Raw genomic sequence first — 18914 nt, 5'->3', positions numbered from 1 at the left:
GTTAGTCACCTATCCTTCCCCTTTTATTCATGCATAAAACTTCCAGTAGCACTAATAATCAAAATAGCCCTTGAAAGCAGGTTGCCGAAAATAGATTTTCAAAGTGGCAAAGATTAAACAGCAGACAGAAGCAAAGCCAGCCAGAAAGTGGGAAGAAAGAAAAGGTGCTGTTCAAGTCATTAGTGATTACTTTAATTCTGGGACCACAATCAAAATAAATTACAAGGTGAGAAACGTGCTAGGAAGTATCAGTTCCTACTGACCTGTGAACAGAGAAAGTTCATTACCCTCCATGGTTAAAATCCACATTTTCAGTCATATCTTTCCATAAGTGTACAAATAATGATGTGATGAAGAGGAAAAAGTGAGATATCTGGGGAGAGCTGAGAACCTACTTCAGGATGTTACTCTTCTGTTCCAAGTTTTGTGCAGACATGCATAAATGTTATTTTTTGAAGTTATATCCTAAAGAAAAGGCTTTTTTCATTGCAAAACTTATGTATATAACTGTGTCACTTATAATCCCATGAACAGATTCAGTGTAGTATGAAGCTACAGTTACCTGAGGCTTGGCTCAGCTCTATCGTGAACAATTGCAGTGTAATGTAGTGGAGCTGCGGCTCTTTGGAGGCTGCTACCCAAGCTAGTTAGTGAAACAGGAAGCCCAAACTGGCAAATGCAGATCTCAAAGGTCCTATGAGCTTTCCTCATACCTTTCAAAGACATAGAGGGCATAAATCCTTTTCTTGGCTTTTGCAAATTCTCTTTAAATTAGAGAAGGCATACAAAAGGCATGCATTTTACTCTTCCGTCCTCCAAGACTATTTCAAAACTCATGCTATGTATCCTTGGCTATAAATTTAAGTATTTGTTTCCTTGTTTCTTGTAGAAGCACTGATATGTTACAAACACAGGGAGCTATCCAAGTTCTCTAAGTATGATTTTTTCAAACACCAGTGAGTCCTAATCACCAAAGCCCTCACTCACATGCTTTATTTACACACTTGAATTCACCACATTAAATGTAAACTAATTTAAGTATTTACAGCAGAATTCCAAATATTTTCAGTCAACTTTAAAGTTTGCTCTGTACACTGGTAAATCACAACTAAATTATCTGGTTGGCTGTTTACTATGTGACAGCTATGAACAGCTGCTTCTTGCTGCTGGCACATGAAATATTTATTTGCTTAGACATAGTAGATGGTAAAGAAATTGTTATTTCAGAAAGGTCTGCTATATACTAGCAATACTCAGACTAGTTTCTGATGTTAAAATTAACAGTATAAAATACTGAAGTGAATACTCATAATTTTAACATTCTTGAAGTAGTTCAGCATCTGGTTTCTTGATCCCTAATCAGAATTAATTATAAATAATTAATGAAAAAAATTAAGCAAAATGGCAGTGGATTAATGTATATACAGGTGCATTAGCCAAATATTTGTTTAGGAAATATCTTCTATGCTAACCTCTAATAGAAAAGGAATCTAAAGAAAAAGGTATCCACACGTCAAATTATTACACTCCATTTAGTTTATGTTCAAGATTCAATTAGGTCTGGGGATGACAGGTTTTAACTTAACCAGCCAACATGGCTTTCCCAACTTAAAATGGAAAGAAAAGATCAATAATTAACACTGTAATTGAAAATACGTTATACAATTATTTTGCAGAGAGCGTCCACTAACTACGAGAAGCTAAAATGTGACATTTTGCAATATAGGGCATGCAGTGAGTAACACATGTCACTGGCACACTTTTCATTTAAATTTGAGACACAGAAGATTGCTTTTTTCCCCTACTTCCTGCTCTCACTGGGAGTCTAATGAGCAATAAAAATAGAAAAATAATTATTTTTAGAAAGAAGTCCCAATCTCTTGCCTTCATTATATAATCCCAGAATCAAAGGACAGAAACAAAAGATTCATTGATTATAACAGTGTGTCTTTGAATATGGCTAGCCTTACATACAGGCTGCTCAGTGAACATTTCCTTTTCTTCAGCAATTTGAGGGGGTTTCAGTGAAAACCTAGAATACTTAGTTCAAATCTCAAATATTCTGATTCTGCCATGCCACTGCAAAGCATAATGGGTCTTCCTGTTTAGATACTTCATGCTTCCATTCTCTTCTACAGCCTCGTTCCCTCTGCCAGAGTGCTTTTCCTATGCCACCTGCTCTTCCTGTTGCCTCCTGCCATTGGCCAAGAAGTTACATCACAGGTGACAGATGCACAGAAGATCAGAGTGAAACACACTCAGATTATAACTGACAAGGGACTAGAATTGTGACTGGGATTCAAAAAAACCTTTTTTTGGATGTACATCTTCTTTCAACTTCAAAATACCTTTTTGTGAAAATGGATACTTTTCACAAATATGCAAAAATATTTTGTAAAATAAAAGAAAATCCAAACAATAATTTTCTCATTAAAAATAGTTGGGACAGAAATCTCAGTCACCTCTACTTTGGTGATTTCAAGAAAATACATTCTTTCTCTATTCAGGTGTGGATTTGCTTAGCGAAAGATAAAATAAGAAAATATAAATTTCAGTGTCCTGTGTTTCCACTGCCTATGCTTCACACTACAGGGAACATTAGTGTGAAATCCTTCAAGGTAAGGACCCAATTTCTGTAGTTCATGGATCCACAGAAATGCAGTCTACAGAACATCAAGTGTAGAGGCCATCAGCTTCTTATTTTAATGGATCACTCTGAGAAAAATTCCTTCTGTGGAATGTTTTTCCTAAATTAAGTTTTGCTGAGACTTCTATCAAATTCAGCCTGCTAAGTTGTGAGTAGATTTGTATTCAGCCTGCTAAGATGCTAAATTAATAATCATATTAACTAAGCAATTTTTCCTAACCTAAATTCCATAATACTAAATTCTTATATTTTGTCCCAAAGAACATTTCCTTTTCTTCTAGCAATTTTTTAAGTATCATATCTTGGAATTCTGAAAAAATGTTAAGTACTAAATTATTCTGAACTTTTCATTAAAAACCTGAAAAAAAAATCATTCTAATAGCCTTACAACTGCAATATATGTAAATTCTACTTTTGTTTGAAACTTTAGCTTCATAAAAAAGAAATCTGAAGACTCATGTATTTCAGAAGAGGCTGACAGAACTGAAAGCCAAATAAAATACAGCTGATCTATTTCCAGTCCTCTTGGTACAGTAAAAGCACTTCATTGCCAGCCCAACCACTTGATATCATCCTGAACTGCAGAGGGGTGGACCAGAGATTATAATTGCTGCTGCGTGGATCAAAGGTTGCTTGTAAGATGAAAATCAACTTTTCTGTACATGTATGAAGCCTCTAGGGGAATGGTAAACAATAACATATATTACAGAACACAACAGCCCTTTTAACAGTCATTTAATGTGTTGGTATTTATGTCATTTACCTCATTTATCTCCTCTTGAGTGGTGCAGTGTTGAAAACGCTGTGACAGTTCTTCCTCATATTTATTAGCTTTGGAGCTCCAGTTAATGCTATCACACTCAAATCCAGCAAGTTCTTGCCTCAGATTCTTTACAGAAACATTCAAGGAATTCTAAACAGGAAATAGACAAAGAAACTTATGAAACTCTGGAAAAGTATTGATAGAACATCCATAGTCAATCACAATGGGCTAAACACTTAAACCTCCTCTGTAATGAGAGCAAGCACATAGCAGTTTCAACCACTAGAAGTCTGAGGAGTAGTTTTGGGTCAAAGTCACAAGTCACACATGGTATCTTCTCTGAGCAAAGAGGGAGTGGCCTACTATAGTCCTTTACCACATGGAGATTAGCTCCTTTCTGCTGTCAATCGATTTACAGGGTCTGAAGAGCAGACTGGCAACAAGGATAATCTAGGCAGGTCATAAGGGAATGTCTTACCTTCTCCCTAGTAAATGAATACAGGGCAATGACAATCCTGCCCTGAATAAATAACTCCTTTCTAAAATGATATCCGTTTTGCCATGCAGATCAGTCCGGAATCCACTAATAAGGTTAACACTGTTGTTATATTTCCTTTTTGTTCTTTTGTTACCCTTTCTTTATAGGAGAATAAATAAGCGAAGCAATCTTTAAAAAGTAGAAGGACCCTAATATATAGATGTGGCATTCAAAAAAATCACCAACAGGGCCTTGAACTGCAGAACGAAAACTAGAGAACAGGAAGTTGTTCCTCTTTTTTTTTCTCCAAGTGCTGATATTTTAAGCTTAATTTCCTCCCTATTTCAAATCTATTTCAATATTTTCCAGAGTGAGATCTGTTCACAGACCATTAAAAAATTAAAAGAAGATTTCAAAGAAATTAATTTTTCTTTTCTCTTGGCAAAAAAAAAAAATCATATTGTGAGTTATTACTGAAGAATAAGTTTCATTATTCCTGGATGTTTCATTGTTAATTTGATAGCTGTATATCTGCAAACTCTAAAAGTAGAAATCTAAAAATTATCAACTGTTACATTTTACGTTTTGTTTTCTTTTAAAAGGATCTTAAAGCTCTGTATTTATTTTCCTCAGAGCATTAATACATTTTTGTACATCTAAAATTCAGTCAGATAGCTCCAATAATCTTTCCTATTTATCCTTGATTTCACAAATCATTCTAATTCTACTCACAGGTTGCTGCACTGCAGACAAGATATCCACTCCCTGGGTAATAAGCAGTTTATATAGCTGTCTGATATATGCATGTTTCTGATGAGCATTCACAAGGTAGGCTTTAGCATGGTGCACATTTTCAGGGTCCTCACATATTTCAGGAATATCCAGTTCTCCTGATTTTGATAGACATTCCAGCTGGAATATATTAAAATGAAAATCAGTATGTGTCTAAAATAATGTGGAAGGAAGCTTGTCATTCCTTCCTTACCCATAATACATTACCCTAAACTTTGCTGACATAGGTTTAAGTAATTAAATTTGGGGTTAGATCTGAATTTTGAATTCTCCAAATTTCATGCAGTTTTAGATCCAAAATTTTAATTCTGATCACAAGGTGGGTTAATGCTGTTTGTTTGGGGGAAAAAAAAAAAAAAAAGAAACTCAACAAGCACCAAACCCCAAAAGGGTTTAACTGCAATGGGAAGGTGTATTTTAAAAGATTATACTCACTTCTTTTTTAATGTGATGGAAATTGATTGTCTTGTTGAAAATCTCATCATATTCTGTCACTGTGTCCTTTACCATTTGATGGAGATGAATAAGTTCACTTATTCTCTCAGAACCCTCTTTCACAGGAAATCCTTTTTGGCTTGGCAATTCTAATAATTTTTTCAGGTACTCAAGCTCAGCATTCAGTTGCTAGCAAAAAGCAGAAGTTACTCAAATTTCAGAAATATACTTGCACATTTTCCCTTACATTTGATGAAATAACAACCTAACAATGGTAAATTGCCTTGGGCAAAAATCAGTGCCATTCTCTTTAAAACATTCTCCACATACTTTACTTTTTGCTAGGCATGAATCTTAGCTATCACCCAGAAACAGCCCTGGATCAAAACAAGTCAAACTGACTTGTAGGGGAATGGCAGACTGAATTGCTAAAACTCAAAAGGAGATATGCAGCTCAGTATGCCATACCTCAGCCTCTGACCAGCTCTAGCTCAACAACTCTCCTTGTGCTTCCACCACCCCGATGCTTGTGTGCCACTTTTAACTCGCAGCTAACACTGAAGAAGACATTCTCCAGAGACTGAATGTAAAATGTCTTCTCCCTTACCTTATAAACACACACAAACCCTTCCTTCTGGAAAATTAGTATAAAACATAAAACACACTGTCTGGGGTCAATGTCTATGTCAATCTTCACTGTACCAAAAAGAGCTTCTGATCTACCATGCACTTCACTACCTTTGTTTCTCACCTGACATTGTGGTTTCATTTGGTTAAGCTTTTTTTGTAGTTCCAAAACAATAAAGAGATCACTTCCAAGGTCAACTTGTGCTGCAAGCTGTAGTGCCTCTTGAAGAATCTCTAATCCATGGGTAGTCTAAAAGATAATCAAACAATTCAGTGTTTCTATCTGTAGTAAATAAAAAAATATTTAAACTCAAATCTAAATTTGTAGCAAGAACCTTCCCCAAACCAGACACTCAAATGCTGTCAGTAAGTTTCATTAAGAGATTACTAGTTTAAAAAAAAAAAAAAAAAAAAAAAAAAAATTTAAAATGAAGAGTGAGATGGAGAGATTCTGAAGTTAAGATGACTGATTTACATTTTTAAAATTATAAACCTCTCTGTCTCAAACTCTCTGACTGGCAAGGGTGATAAGAAATCTTTAAGATTGTGTGCAAAAAGAATTCAGACACTGACATCAGAGGATCAATACACACGATGAATTTTATGTGATAACAGATGTCATGATTTAGTTATAAGTTGTGCTGGAAAAACAGTGGCTACAAACCTCTGGTTCTGCTACTAGTCTAGCTAGTGTGGCTTTTAAGGAATCTCCCTATGCCAAGGAGGTTTCCACCCTCTTTCCTTATGAATGTGGCTGGACGTTAGTAACTACTAAGTTACAACAAAATGGTGTTTTTTAAAAAAACCCAACCAAACAAATTAAAAACTAAAGCACTGCCGGTATGGTATATGAACTTGACTAAAACTTAAAATTTGAAGTGGGGACTTGGATTTGTATGTTTTTGAATAAGGGAAAAAAAAAAAAAGTCAAAAACATATCACATTTCTTGATGACTATCTGAATGGCAGAATAGACTATGGAGAAGTATCTTACTGATTAACTCTCTCTCTCTCTTAAATGATGCCTATAATAGTTGATGAGAGAGTCACAAACTAATAACAATCTAGAAACATTTGCCACGGTTTCTTTCTTCCTAGCTATTTTACTTACAATTTTTAGTTGTTCTTTAAATATCCGGCACTGTTGCTTGACAGGTTTTACTTGAGTAATTTTAAAATTCCAGATGGCCCAAAGATCGGTCAGCTCTTTTTTTTCTTTATTCAGATTAACAATGATATCTTCTGTCGCTCGTACAGATTTTTCTACTTTTAATATTAAACTCTCATTTACCTGGCAAATAAACAAACACCTTTTTTTCCACATATGTTTTTATAAAATGCAATTAAAACCTCATAATATTAAAGTCCCAACAAAGCTTAATAAATATCAACTATTCTAGCGTAACTTCTTTGGAAAATTTTGGTACTCTAGATGTCTTTAAATACACTGTTCTCTTAGATCAACAGAATTTGTATACTGAGGACATGGCTAAAATTGAAGTTTAAAAACTAGAATAGGTCAGTAATGACAGATTTATTGCCATCTGATGGCTGTTTAACACTCATATACAATAAATTATTTTCTCAAATAGACAGAACTAACCAAAATGGCCTTCTGGAGCACACCAACTGGAAAGCGAAGTGGACGAAAAAAGACCACTCCTTTGTGCTGATAACCAAAGCAGCACCAACGCATAGGAGGGATAAACCATTTAGTATTTGAACATTTGGTGTTTTTTCCTCTTTTTAACAGAGCCCATATGAGAAACACCAGAAAACTGGGTAATGCTGTTTCTGCTTTTCCTGTTTCAGAATTTTTCTTTTAAGGAAAAGTTGTGTTTGTAAACTACTTGTATGATCTGTATCTTCCAGATACTTAAAAGCTACAACCTAAGAATATCACAGGAACAGAGTAGCAGAAAGTACAGTGGCAACACACTTCCAAGGTCTTTAGATAGATAATATCTGAAGATATGTTTAGACTTTAGGTGACTGCAGTGCAACCTCATATTCACACGTATTCAGCTTGCCTTTACACTATCTTATCTGTGCCTGGCTGCACCCAGCTGTGACAGCACACGCTTTAACCCACACTGACTGCCTGAGCAGTTTCCCTCCTTAAGTAGGTTTTTCCAGCTCATCTTGCACATTGCTGTGTTATCAACACCAACTCCACCTTCTCACCCTAATGAAACTGCTCTGTAGCCTGTCCTATAAAACCAGAAAGAACGGTTGTTTATCCAGGTTGTCTACATTAATTGGGATCACTTTAGGAGGAGTGGCTTAGGGAATGATTGCACATCTCAAATTATCAGCTCATGAAGCGGTGCCGGAAAATAAGACAGGCATGCCTAGGCAGTGCAGCTGAATCCAAGACAGAATGTAAAGACATCAGGAAAGGTTATCTGTAAGGAAGTAGCTCTAGCTCACATTTCTTTAGAACTTCATACACTCAGTAAAGACTGCCTCTTAGTGGAAGCAAAATAAACTTAATACTGTACTTGCATAAACATTGCTTTCCAATATGAACAAAACAGATATGTGCATGTATTATATTTGTATACGTATACTGGATCACTTACTAAGGGCTCCATCATTGTTTATCACAAAACTTTTTGTATTACTTATAATGCCACTAGCACTCAAATAATACTTTCATATTTTAAAAGTACGTAGGAGCATTAATCCCTTTAAAAATAGGTACTGGAGAAATCACAGTCCATCAGCCACAGAACCAGGATTTAGACCTCATCACGGGCAAACATCAAATATTCAATACAGTTTATCAGATTATACTCACCATATTTACTAAATTAAGAAAATGGCAACCCATATTTTGTATGGAAAAAATCTTCTTTATAGTCTTTTGCCACTGAGTATTAGCTGACTCCATTGTAATTTTATTTTCAGCCTCCTTGTTCGTTTGTAGTGGTTCTGATTTATAGAATTCCTTCAGATTTTGAATATCATCGTCCACCTACAGAAAGAGATAATATAAGCATCAAAAAACAAATCAAAAATTGAGCTGCTATAATCAAAGGTATACAGACATGATAAAATTGAATAGCAGCCTCTGAATCTTTTCCAGGTTTTAAGACTTATAATCCTCCCTAAAATCTATACAAATACTAAATAATAAAAAAATTTTAACCTGTAAGCCAGTAGATGACAAGCAGACAGGTGACAGCAATTTGTTCAATTTCTGTCACACATCATTGCATGGATATTATATAACAGTGTATCAGTGCAGTGGTCTTCACAAATCTCTTTAATATGAAGTAACTGAAGTTAGCAATAATCAAAAGTAGACACAATCCAATTTTTTGGCAGTTTATCTTCAAATAAATAAATCCTATGGCTAATTTTATCTGATAGGTTCCATTCCATCCTCGATCTCTTTTTAAATATAAAAGAACAACAGTGTTGTAGAATATTAAAACAAGCATTACACCTATATGAAAATTAACTGCCCTGGGCATCATTAGCACAGCTGCCAAAATTATATTGGTATTGAATTGATTATTATTTCAGCTAGAGTTGGTTTATATTTAATTTTTAACCCCCTTCAGACCAATTAGCACTTCAGTGGAAGTAGTGCAAGACAGTGATAAATATCTTATCAACGTATTATAATATGATAAATACCCGTATCAGCATATTATGAGAAATATTTTTTAAGTTATATAAAGCAAATAAGTAAATTTAAGAGTCAGATTATATACACATAAGCATTTTTATTATGTATATAATGAGAGAGTGCATGTGCACAGGAGAAAATTAAAAATTCAATTATAATACTTCCTATAATGGTGATTTAAATCAGTAGAAAATCTGTACATATACTAGACATTATATTGATGCAAGTTCAATGATCAGGGCTGCTTGCCCTGATGGAACAAATCTCCTTTAAATTAGAAGGAAGCTTACGAAGAGCTGCAGTGCTTCCATGGCACAGCATCTACAGGATTTGCCTTAGCTAGCTAAAAGCACATTTTTCACTTGTAGGATTTTCAGTCTAGTAAGAGAATAAGTAAACTCTACCTCCATAGCTGACTTTAAAAAGGCCACATAAGTTTCTAGAATTTCTAGTTTTGAGCTGATATTTTTTTCAATTTTTTTCAGTTCTTCATTCAGAAAGTCAGTTCTGTTAGAAAAAGCTGCCATCTGCTCAGGTTCAAACTCTTCCATGTCTTTGATGATTCTCTCAGCTGCCTCCAGTTCACGTGAAGTTTCCTTTGAGGGTACAAGCATATGACAATATATATAATGACTGAAAAGGACTTGTGAATATTGATATCATACTGTTAATTTTCACTTGTATTGCTTTCTTACGTATAATTCAATTAGTTTAAGAAGAGCTCATAATTGATGTTATATGCTGAAAATAACCTTTTTTTTCCTGTATCATTTTGACACTAAAAACTATGGATGTAGTTATTAAAATAGCTATTTTGAATGGAGAAAAAAAAAGTAGGAATCTCCGTATTCAGATTAAGTAAACCACTTCATGGCATAAGAATTATAACAACAGAAACTTTCCATAGGGGAACATCAGTAGCCAGAACTGATAAAATTCTTTTAATAAACAGTATAGCCCAATTTTCTGAACTGATTCTCTTGAGTCTAAATCCCTCTTAGCTTCCTGTCTGATACTCAATTCTCACAGAAGAACCCAGTGTCCACTCTAGAGTGAGTGCTCCAAAAGCACTGGGTCCTTGTAAGGCTATTGCTGTAATTGTTTTAAGGCCTGTCCTCGCAGCACTTTGCCTTATGAACCTTAGTTCCACTCATGCCTTCGTTCTTGAATCAATAACTGCTTCCTAGCTCCAGACTAGTCCCTGCCCATCAAGCTAGACTGCCCTGCATTCCAACCCAAGCCAGTGTTGCATGCAGCAAATCCGCAGAAATCAGATGGAGAGAAAATAGTGGGTCATATCTGTTACTGCAACCAACCTCTCAGACCCAGAAGAAAGTTACAGTATACTGTCTGAGCAAGAGCTGAGTTACTAACATTTACTATGATTCAGCTGGGATTCTGTTTTTCAGATTCACTGTCTTAACTCATAGCTTCATATATCTATGTGCTTATCTACCTTTACATATTTAACTCAGTACCACTTTGCATATCTAACTCTCGCATTCAGCCAAGAGTGCAAACTCTAGCATATCACAATCCACAGAAAGAATAGGTAGGAGAGGTTACTATTGTCAGTGCAGATTGTATTCTGCAACAAACAAAGGTAACACCCTGGCATGCAATAGAATTGGCAGAAAAGACACTAAAAACTATTATACAGTCTTGTGGAGCAAAAAGAGGCTCTTAATCATCTGCTGAACTTTTTATATTCTTGCTATGTGCTCTCCAGAATTCCTTTAAAGTGAATTTTATTTCCACAGACACTGTACAAATCTAGCTCCTGGGTTCTGTAAACTGTTGCCTGAAACAAAAAAGAACTCCACAGGAGTAATGGAGTCTTTAGAACTCCTAAAACATAGGATATTCCTAAAATACATACTGCCATGTTGTTCAGCTTAACCATGAAATATGCACCTGTGTCAAGACCATGGAGGGGATTCCCCTGGTTTTAAGCCACTTTCAGATACTGCGGTACTGCTACGGGAGTTGGAAAGGCCCTGGATGTGACTTAAAAATAGCCTCGTCTGTGGTACAGAGCTGAGGGCTGAAGTGCTTTCATACCGTGGCTGCATTCCCAACATGACCAATGGATATCTGATGGCAACTGTACAGTCTCCTTCAAAGTTTCTCCACCTGGGAACTACTTTTTTTCTTTTTTTGCTGATTCACCCTTTTTATTTGGCATAATAAACCACAAGAAGAGTTTTCAGCGCCTCTGCCTCTCTAGACAATTTTTAAACTTGGTGCCTCAGGTAGGAGTAGCAATCCACACTTAAACAGTCTTACTGTCAAGGGCTGATACGGGGATGTTGAGATAGTAACAAATACCATGACGAAATAGGGACAATGGGGATAACCAATGATATAAGAAGGACTGTCTTGTAACATTATCTGTGGTTTTTTTTCATAAATTACAGTTTTTAAACTAAACTATAGACCTACTTTCTTTACAAGAATACATAAGAAACGCTGAGCCTCTCACTTCATTTAGAATTACATACAGCATGCATTTGTTTCTAAAAGTACTTAACATTATTAAAACACTTTTTTTTTACCTTCATTTCTTTAGCCAGTTCAAGGTGTTTGTTCAAAACTTTTTCTGACTCAGACAAATACAGACCAATCTCCATACCAACTGCAAGCATCGGGGTGATTTTTTTAACCAACTGTGATACCTTTATTTGGAAGAATTATTTATATAGTTAATTTACACAAGTACACAGAACAAAACAGTATAAAACATCACTTTGTATAGAAAAAAGTGGAGTAACACTTGTCTGTTGGTGTTTAAATTATGTATTTTGTATAATCAGAGAAATTCAGGAATGAAAATGCAAAGGAAGAAAGTTCTACTATTTCTCCTAAGAAAATTCTAATGCATATAGTAAGAATTTGAGGGAAAAAAACCCATCCTGTTTGCTCTCATTTGGTTGATAGCGCTTTCCTTTATCCTGAGTATCCCAGGCTTGTTATTTCAATAAGGCACTATTGCATTATAATCTAGATATTATAACCTTGACAGAAATACTTCTATTACGCTCCTTTTTTTTTTTTTTTTTTTTTCCCGAAAGTGCATGTAAAGCTTCTCTACCAAGACAAGAGACCTATTTTTGTGCAGGTACATGTACACAACTCCACTTGGTTGTCACTGTAAGATGTTATATATGCATGATGATAACAAAACAGATTATGAAAAGCAGAAGCAGGTGATACCAGACATAGTATGTATAATTAGACATGTGAATTCACATGGACCATGTATTTTAAGAAGTGGCTGCTGACTGAGGTTTAAACTTTATTAAAGAAGCTCAGGAGCAGTTGAATTTAGCACCAGATTCTTTGTGACACTTTGTATTAGCAAATGCATGGTTGGAATGAAAAATATTTTGCTTGGTAGGAATAGAACAATAAGCACTGTTCACTGTAATGAAAGATCACGTACTATGACTCAAATCTTCAAAATGTTCTCTAATGTAAGACTGGGAACAAAATTATTAGAACAATCTGCAGAAAGAAACTGTATGTCAAAATTAGGGTCTACGTATTGAGTAAAAATTACTTTCATAATTGAAGTTTTAGCTTAAGATCCACAATATGCTGGTGACATCGTTTCTACAAGACTAACAACAGCTATCAGCAAACCTTTTATTTTCAGCTAAACTCAACAATATTTTCACTGTGTTCCCATACCACAAGGCATCTTCTACATAAATTATATGCAAAGGGACCAATTTATGGCAAATTGACTTCCCATTTGATTCAGAATAGTTCCTTATAAACTTCATGCAAATATTATAAAATATCAGATTTCAGACTTAATTATTCAGTCATTAAATTTGATTTACGTTTTTGATCTATGCTCTGGAATTTCCTTCATATGAACATTGTTAAAAGATTATATTTTTTAATTTGAATTTACACACTGAACCTTATTTAGGAGTCATGTGTCTATTCCATCTCTGACAAGTCTTTAGAAAGGTCAGCAGTACTACAGAACATTCAACAGCTTAAAGAAGGCTGTGATGTCCTTGATGCATCAGTATCCTACGAATAAAGGACATTTTTATAGTGAAAAGTATCTACTCTCCTTCAGTCTTACTGAAAACTTGCTGTGGTTCACAGTCGTCATGCTTATTAAGCCTCAATTTTACCACGCTTCTATTTTTATCGTCAGCCAAATAAAACAGAAGGCATAGAAAGAGCATAGCAAACCTGTATGCAGGTCATAGTCTTTGCTCACTTCTTTTTCAAAAGAAAAATTATAATAGCTCATTATCTAAGCAAATCCATGCTTTGTTGAAGATCACTGGTAAAATGTTCTTATGGAAACAGCTGCATTTTTCAGAACAGCTTTAGGTTCATTTGTTCTGACAACAGCATTCAGCATTCTAACTACAACTGTGCACTCTCTAACAAACCACTATGTTATTTGTAATTATCTGAGTCAACTTTAATATTCACATAGCTAAATTATGGAAATGCAACACACTGTTCATGAATGCATTAAGAAGATGACCTGTTATGATATACCTTATTTAGATGATCTTCAAGTGAGGCAGTCCATTGTTGTTTCTTCAAAGTAAGCTCTTTATAATCTGGAGAGTGCCTGATAACTTGATCTACTTTTTTTTTAACATATTCCATCATTTTCTGAATCCCTGTCACCCAAGAGCTAAAATGGAGAAGTAGAACTGTTGTTATTTCTCATTTTTGCTCAGCAATCATGATGATAATGATTAAAAAAATCCCAACACCTCTCCCATTGATTTGTATGACAAGTAACATAAAAATTTTAAACTGAATTTTAAAACTTAAAAGAAAAATACCCAAGAGAAATACTAAAAGGAATCCAAACAAAATTGATAATGAGTAAAACATAGGAATGATGTTTTTGAAAAAATAATTTATCATCAGTACATAAATCATCCTGCCAGATACACTGATTCACTGAGAAATACCTCATTTCACAAATAATTCTGACTTTAGTTATACTATATAAAGATGAAAACCACAAATGGGATGGCCTAAAAAGAGTGAAATATGGCATACCACTTCTACTTTAAAAAGAATGTTTCTTTGGACTTTCAAATATTTCAGTGTTTTTACAATAGCTGAAAAAAGAATGTCATATATGTCCTAAGTCAACACTTAAAGATCCTGTTTTAACAGGAGAAGAAACAACATCAATTTACAATACAATGGCTTGCTCTATAACTTAGAACATTTAATATCAGGGAAGCAATTCACAATATGAATACTTGAAGCAGTCCTCTTCAAATTGTAAAGAAGTTACCCCATACAATTAAGATATGAAGTTTTGATATGAAAGAAGGAAGAAACACACATATCAGTTGATTTACTACTGAAATTAATTCATCGTAAGAATTTTTGTAAGACGATCATTATTCAAAATTATTATTCAAAATAATTTTTTCATTACTTTAGTTTCATCAGAAACTTATGATTATGTAGGTATATATTCAAGGTTTCCTCCTGTGTCCTCTAAAATTAAAGGAAATTTTCTCCTCACTTCTGACCAGGCTCAGGGAGTTAAATTCTGCAACCTCCAAGAAAAACCTTATTCTACACCACTAAAATTAATTATGGTATTAATAGACCATTCTGTTTGAACCTGATCCAAGAACTGGTAACAAAGAGAAACCAAATTTTAAGTCCTTTTTAGGGAGTAGGTGGCTTCAAATTTCATAAATTACTCTTTCAAAAATTAGCAACCTGTTAGTTTGTGCTTTATCCTTAAATTCTAAAAATGTCACTCCTCAATTTCAGTACTTCTTAACAAGCGATACGTTAAAAAAACTACTAGCACTACTCCTTTAAAAAAAAGTAATAGGAGAACAAGATTCATAGTTTTTGAAAATGATAATTTAGATCACAACAAAGTCTTTGGAAGTATCATTCATTTGTTATGAGTTAACACAATAAATTTAAAACAGCAGTAAAATAAAGATAATTTTTCCACTCATAGGCAAGCTAATTGGCTGGCAAAGTAACAAGGATTGTCTTAGTGGACAAAACTTAATTCTAAAAAAATTATACATTCCATAATACATATAAATTTTTGCTCCTCTTTTTCTAGCTGGTTTTAATTTAAAAATATGAAATCTCAAAAATCAGACAACAATATTTTCATTTTGAATCACTCTAGGATTACAAAAAAGAACTGCCTTCTGTCACTTTTCTATAATCTATTTCTCTTCCAGTGCAATTATTTTCAGGATTTTTATTTACTTGGACTATCTTTTAGCATAAGACTTCAACATGCCTCAAGAAGATTTGAAAGCAAGACAGAATTAACATCATAATTCTCCATTTTTACTGTGAGTTGCATTTCCAATTATGCCAGTAAAGTCGGTGTCACTAGCCTTAAACATAGCCCTCCCTCAACGTGAGTGTATCAGTATCAGATTTGTAAACCATAAACTATTACAAACGTTTTATTGCATGCATACAAACTTCCTGGCTTATTTTTGAGTACTCTAAAAATTAAAAAAACAAAACTATGTGGATACAGAAATCTATCTACATTTTAATTCTCTTAATATTCAAGTCTTCTTATCTTCTCTCTGTGCATTTAAATCAGTACTACAAATGGCAGCCACTTTGCTATTGTGTTAAAAATACATTTTCCGGTACCCTCATTCAGAAGATACAGTGCAATTCAGGGCATCATCTCACTAAAATCGACAAAATGTCACCCAACCTGTGCAAGGTCAGATGATTCCCTCTTTATTAATAAATATATTGTCTGAAAAACAGGAGAGACTAGCTTCTTTTTTAAAACTACTTAAGTCACACAAGTAGCAGAGCATGCAATACCTTCTCTGTCACAAATGATGAAGGAATTCTAAAATTACTATGCTCCAACTACTCCTTCAGGGAGCTGGCAGCTATTTTCAAATTCCACACAAATTTCTACTTGCTTTCAGCTAGTTCAGGAATCCTACCAGACTGCAAACACTTAACAGCTGTGTTCCTCATTGTCAGATTATATTTTCTTGTCCGTCTTATGGCAAAGCAGCTTTTTGAAAAGATACCTAAACTTTTTTAGATCCACACCCTTCACCGCCTTCAGATGGTGACTTGCCCATGGCCCTCAGGATTTCCAGTCCTGTTAGATAAAGGAAATGGGAAGCCTATGAGGGCAGTTAAGACTACCAATTAATTGTGCAATAGGGGAAAAAAATAGTAATCAGGATTTAGTCTTGATAGGAGTTCAATTTTCTGTCCAAATCTTCCTCCTTTGACCCTCAGCTGCTCATACAAATCTTGTTGTCCCATGAGGGTTAATCACTGGCCTAAATACTGGCCAGCATTTAAGGATAGTGCAGTGGCTTATACATGACAAAGAGAGGCCTCTCTTTCCTTTCAAAACGTGAATATTTCTGGGGAAAATTAATTTTCTGGAATATAACACCTTACCACATTTGCTGACAGAACTCACTCTGTCACCATTACTGGGCTTACAAGCTGGCTGGGAGCATTCTGTGTATCTCCTAGAGCCATGGGTTAGGCAAAAAACTTAGACTTGTCTTGGTGTACAAGAACTTGAATGTGAACCAGAATCATCATTGCAGCAGTGAAGACTAGCCCCATGCTGAGTTGCATCTGGAAGAGACTAGCCAGCATGTTACTCCCCTCTTAAGGACTTGTGAAACTGCATGTGGAGGCCACTTTGTCCAGTTTGGGTCCCCACAGTACAAGACAGACAGACAAGCTGAAGTGAATTGAGCAGAGCCCACCAAGATGGTTGGAGACTGGAACAGGTGATGTACAAGGGGGTGCTGGTAGAACACTGTTCAGAGTAGAGAAGTGGTGGTCTAATCTCTGTTTTTCAGTATCAGTGAGGAAGTGGGGTTATGCAAATGACAGGACCAGAGTCTTTTCAGAGGTGTACAGCAAAAGGACAAGAGGCAATGATCACGAGTTGCAGCAAGAGAAATTTTGGATAGATGTAAGAAAAACATGTTTCACAAGGAGAGTGCTTAAACACCAGAACAAGTTGCCCAGAAAGGCTATGGAATCGCCATCCTTGGAGAAATTAAAAATTTGGCTCTGAGCAATCTAATATAACTGACAGGTTTTGAACAAGGGATTGCACCAAATGACCTGCAGAGTTCCTTGGAATTTTGAATTATTCCATGATTATAATCCTCAAGCCAATGCTGAGGAACATAAAGTGTTCCTCCTGCACAGAAGTACTAGTACTACTCATTGAAATATATGGCAAATTCATTACATTCAGGCAATGAGGCCTGAAGACAGCAGGGAAAAACTGAAAAGCCATAATATTCTGTGCTTGCCTTCTTAGAAAGGGACTTATTTTTATTTTGCAAGTAGACTTTTAAAATACTTGAGAGGCTGGGATTTTTTCACGTTTTTTTAGAAACAGCAAAACACATTGCTAGTGATATTGCCTATTGACATTATTTTGTTTCACCTTCTTTCTCTAAATCACTGTTACTTCAGCTATAACACTTTGCTGTTTTTTAAATTATAATGTCTCTAGGAAGAAATCTTACCTTTTTTCTTTATTTATAGAATATCTTGAGCAGCACTTTGGGACACGAAATCTGCCTGTGGCATTACTTGTTTTTATTGAATTTTACCAGAAATGACTGATAGGGGTTTTTTGAGAAATTCATCCCATTCTTCTTGGTGTCTACTGATGATATCTTACTATCTCACTTCTGATTTGGACTGTTTAAACATTTTTTTAAAACTCTTAATAAGGAAGAAAGAAAATTAATGACTTGCTATTCTAGGGATTGATTCTACTAAGATCTTTAGTGTTCCTAACATTAATCAATCCTGTGCAGACATAATTTGAAACATAACACTTGCTTCTGTTGAGGTAACATCTAGCAGAACATCAAGTCCTAGAGAACAGTTCTGGCATGCGTTCTGGAATTATGGCTGGTTTAGGAATCAAAGCAAAAGTTTCACTGAGGAAAATCCCTTTCTTTTCCATTTAATTAAAATTATCAGGAGATACTGAAGCAGTAACAATAGCTGTAAGCCAGCTGCATGTCTTCCCAAAACAACTTTCTATTTGAATTTTCTACTTCGTCCCTTTGTTAGGTTCAAGCCAATTACATCTGGGGTGAAAGGTGAAAAGCCTTTAGATAAAATTTTTTGCAAGGTCATGAGATGAAATGAAAATCTTTTCTAGACTTTCAGTTGCCATGTTGAAGTAATGCTATTACTTCTGGCAAGCTGGTAACAGCAGATGAGGAGAAGACTGAGGTACTCAACACCTTTTTTGCTTCAGTCTTCACTGGCAACCTCTCTCCTCATCCCTCCCGAGTTGATGGATGGCATGAGGGGGACCAGGAGGGCAAAACCCCTCCTGCTGTAGGAGAAGATCGGGTTCGTGACCTCCTGAGGAACCTGAATGCACATAAGTCCATGGGACCCAATGAGATGCATCCCAGAGTCCTGAGGGAATTGGCCGATGTAGTCTCCAAGCCACTCTCCATGATATTTGAAAATTCATGGCAGTCAGGTGAAGTCCCTG

At 35.2% G+C, this 18914-nt stretch overlaps 1 protein-coding gene across 1 annotated transcript in view; it reads right to left on the bottom strand.

The window, feature by feature from the left end:
• Positions 1–18914, bottom strand: part of CCDC141 (coiled-coil domain containing 141) — a 101402-nt gene that overhangs the window by 29426 nt on the left and 53062 nt on the right. The window contains exons 9-17 of the mRNA XM_035901443.1: positions 13910–14051; positions 11935–12054; positions 9784–9975; positions 8543–8719; positions 6854–7033; positions 5867–5992; positions 5116–5304; positions 4621–4800; positions 3411–3560 (exon numbers count right to left, since the gene is read on the bottom strand). Of these exons, the coding sequence (XP_035757336.1) occupies positions 3411–3560; positions 4621–4800; positions 5116–5304; positions 5867–5992; positions 6854–7033; positions 8543–8719; positions 9784–9975; positions 11935–12054; positions 13910–14051 (1456 nt within the window). The remainder of the gene's footprint in view (positions 1–3410; positions 3561–4620; positions 4801–5115; positions 5305–5866; positions 5993–6853; positions 7034–8542; positions 8720–9783; positions 9976–11934; positions 12055–13909; positions 14052–18914) is intronic.

This window comes from Egretta garzetta, unplaced genomic scaffold (genome assembly GCF_000687185.1).
Source record: "Egretta garzetta isolate BGI_Z169 unplaced genomic scaffold, ASM68718v1 scaffold539, whole genome shotgun sequence".
Lineage (NCBI taxonomy): Eukaryota > Metazoa > Chordata > Aves > Pelecaniformes > Ardeidae > Egretta > Egretta garzetta.
The sequence above is the reverse complement of the archived record's forward strand: the minus strand, read 5'-3'. Positions and strand labels throughout refer to the sequence as shown.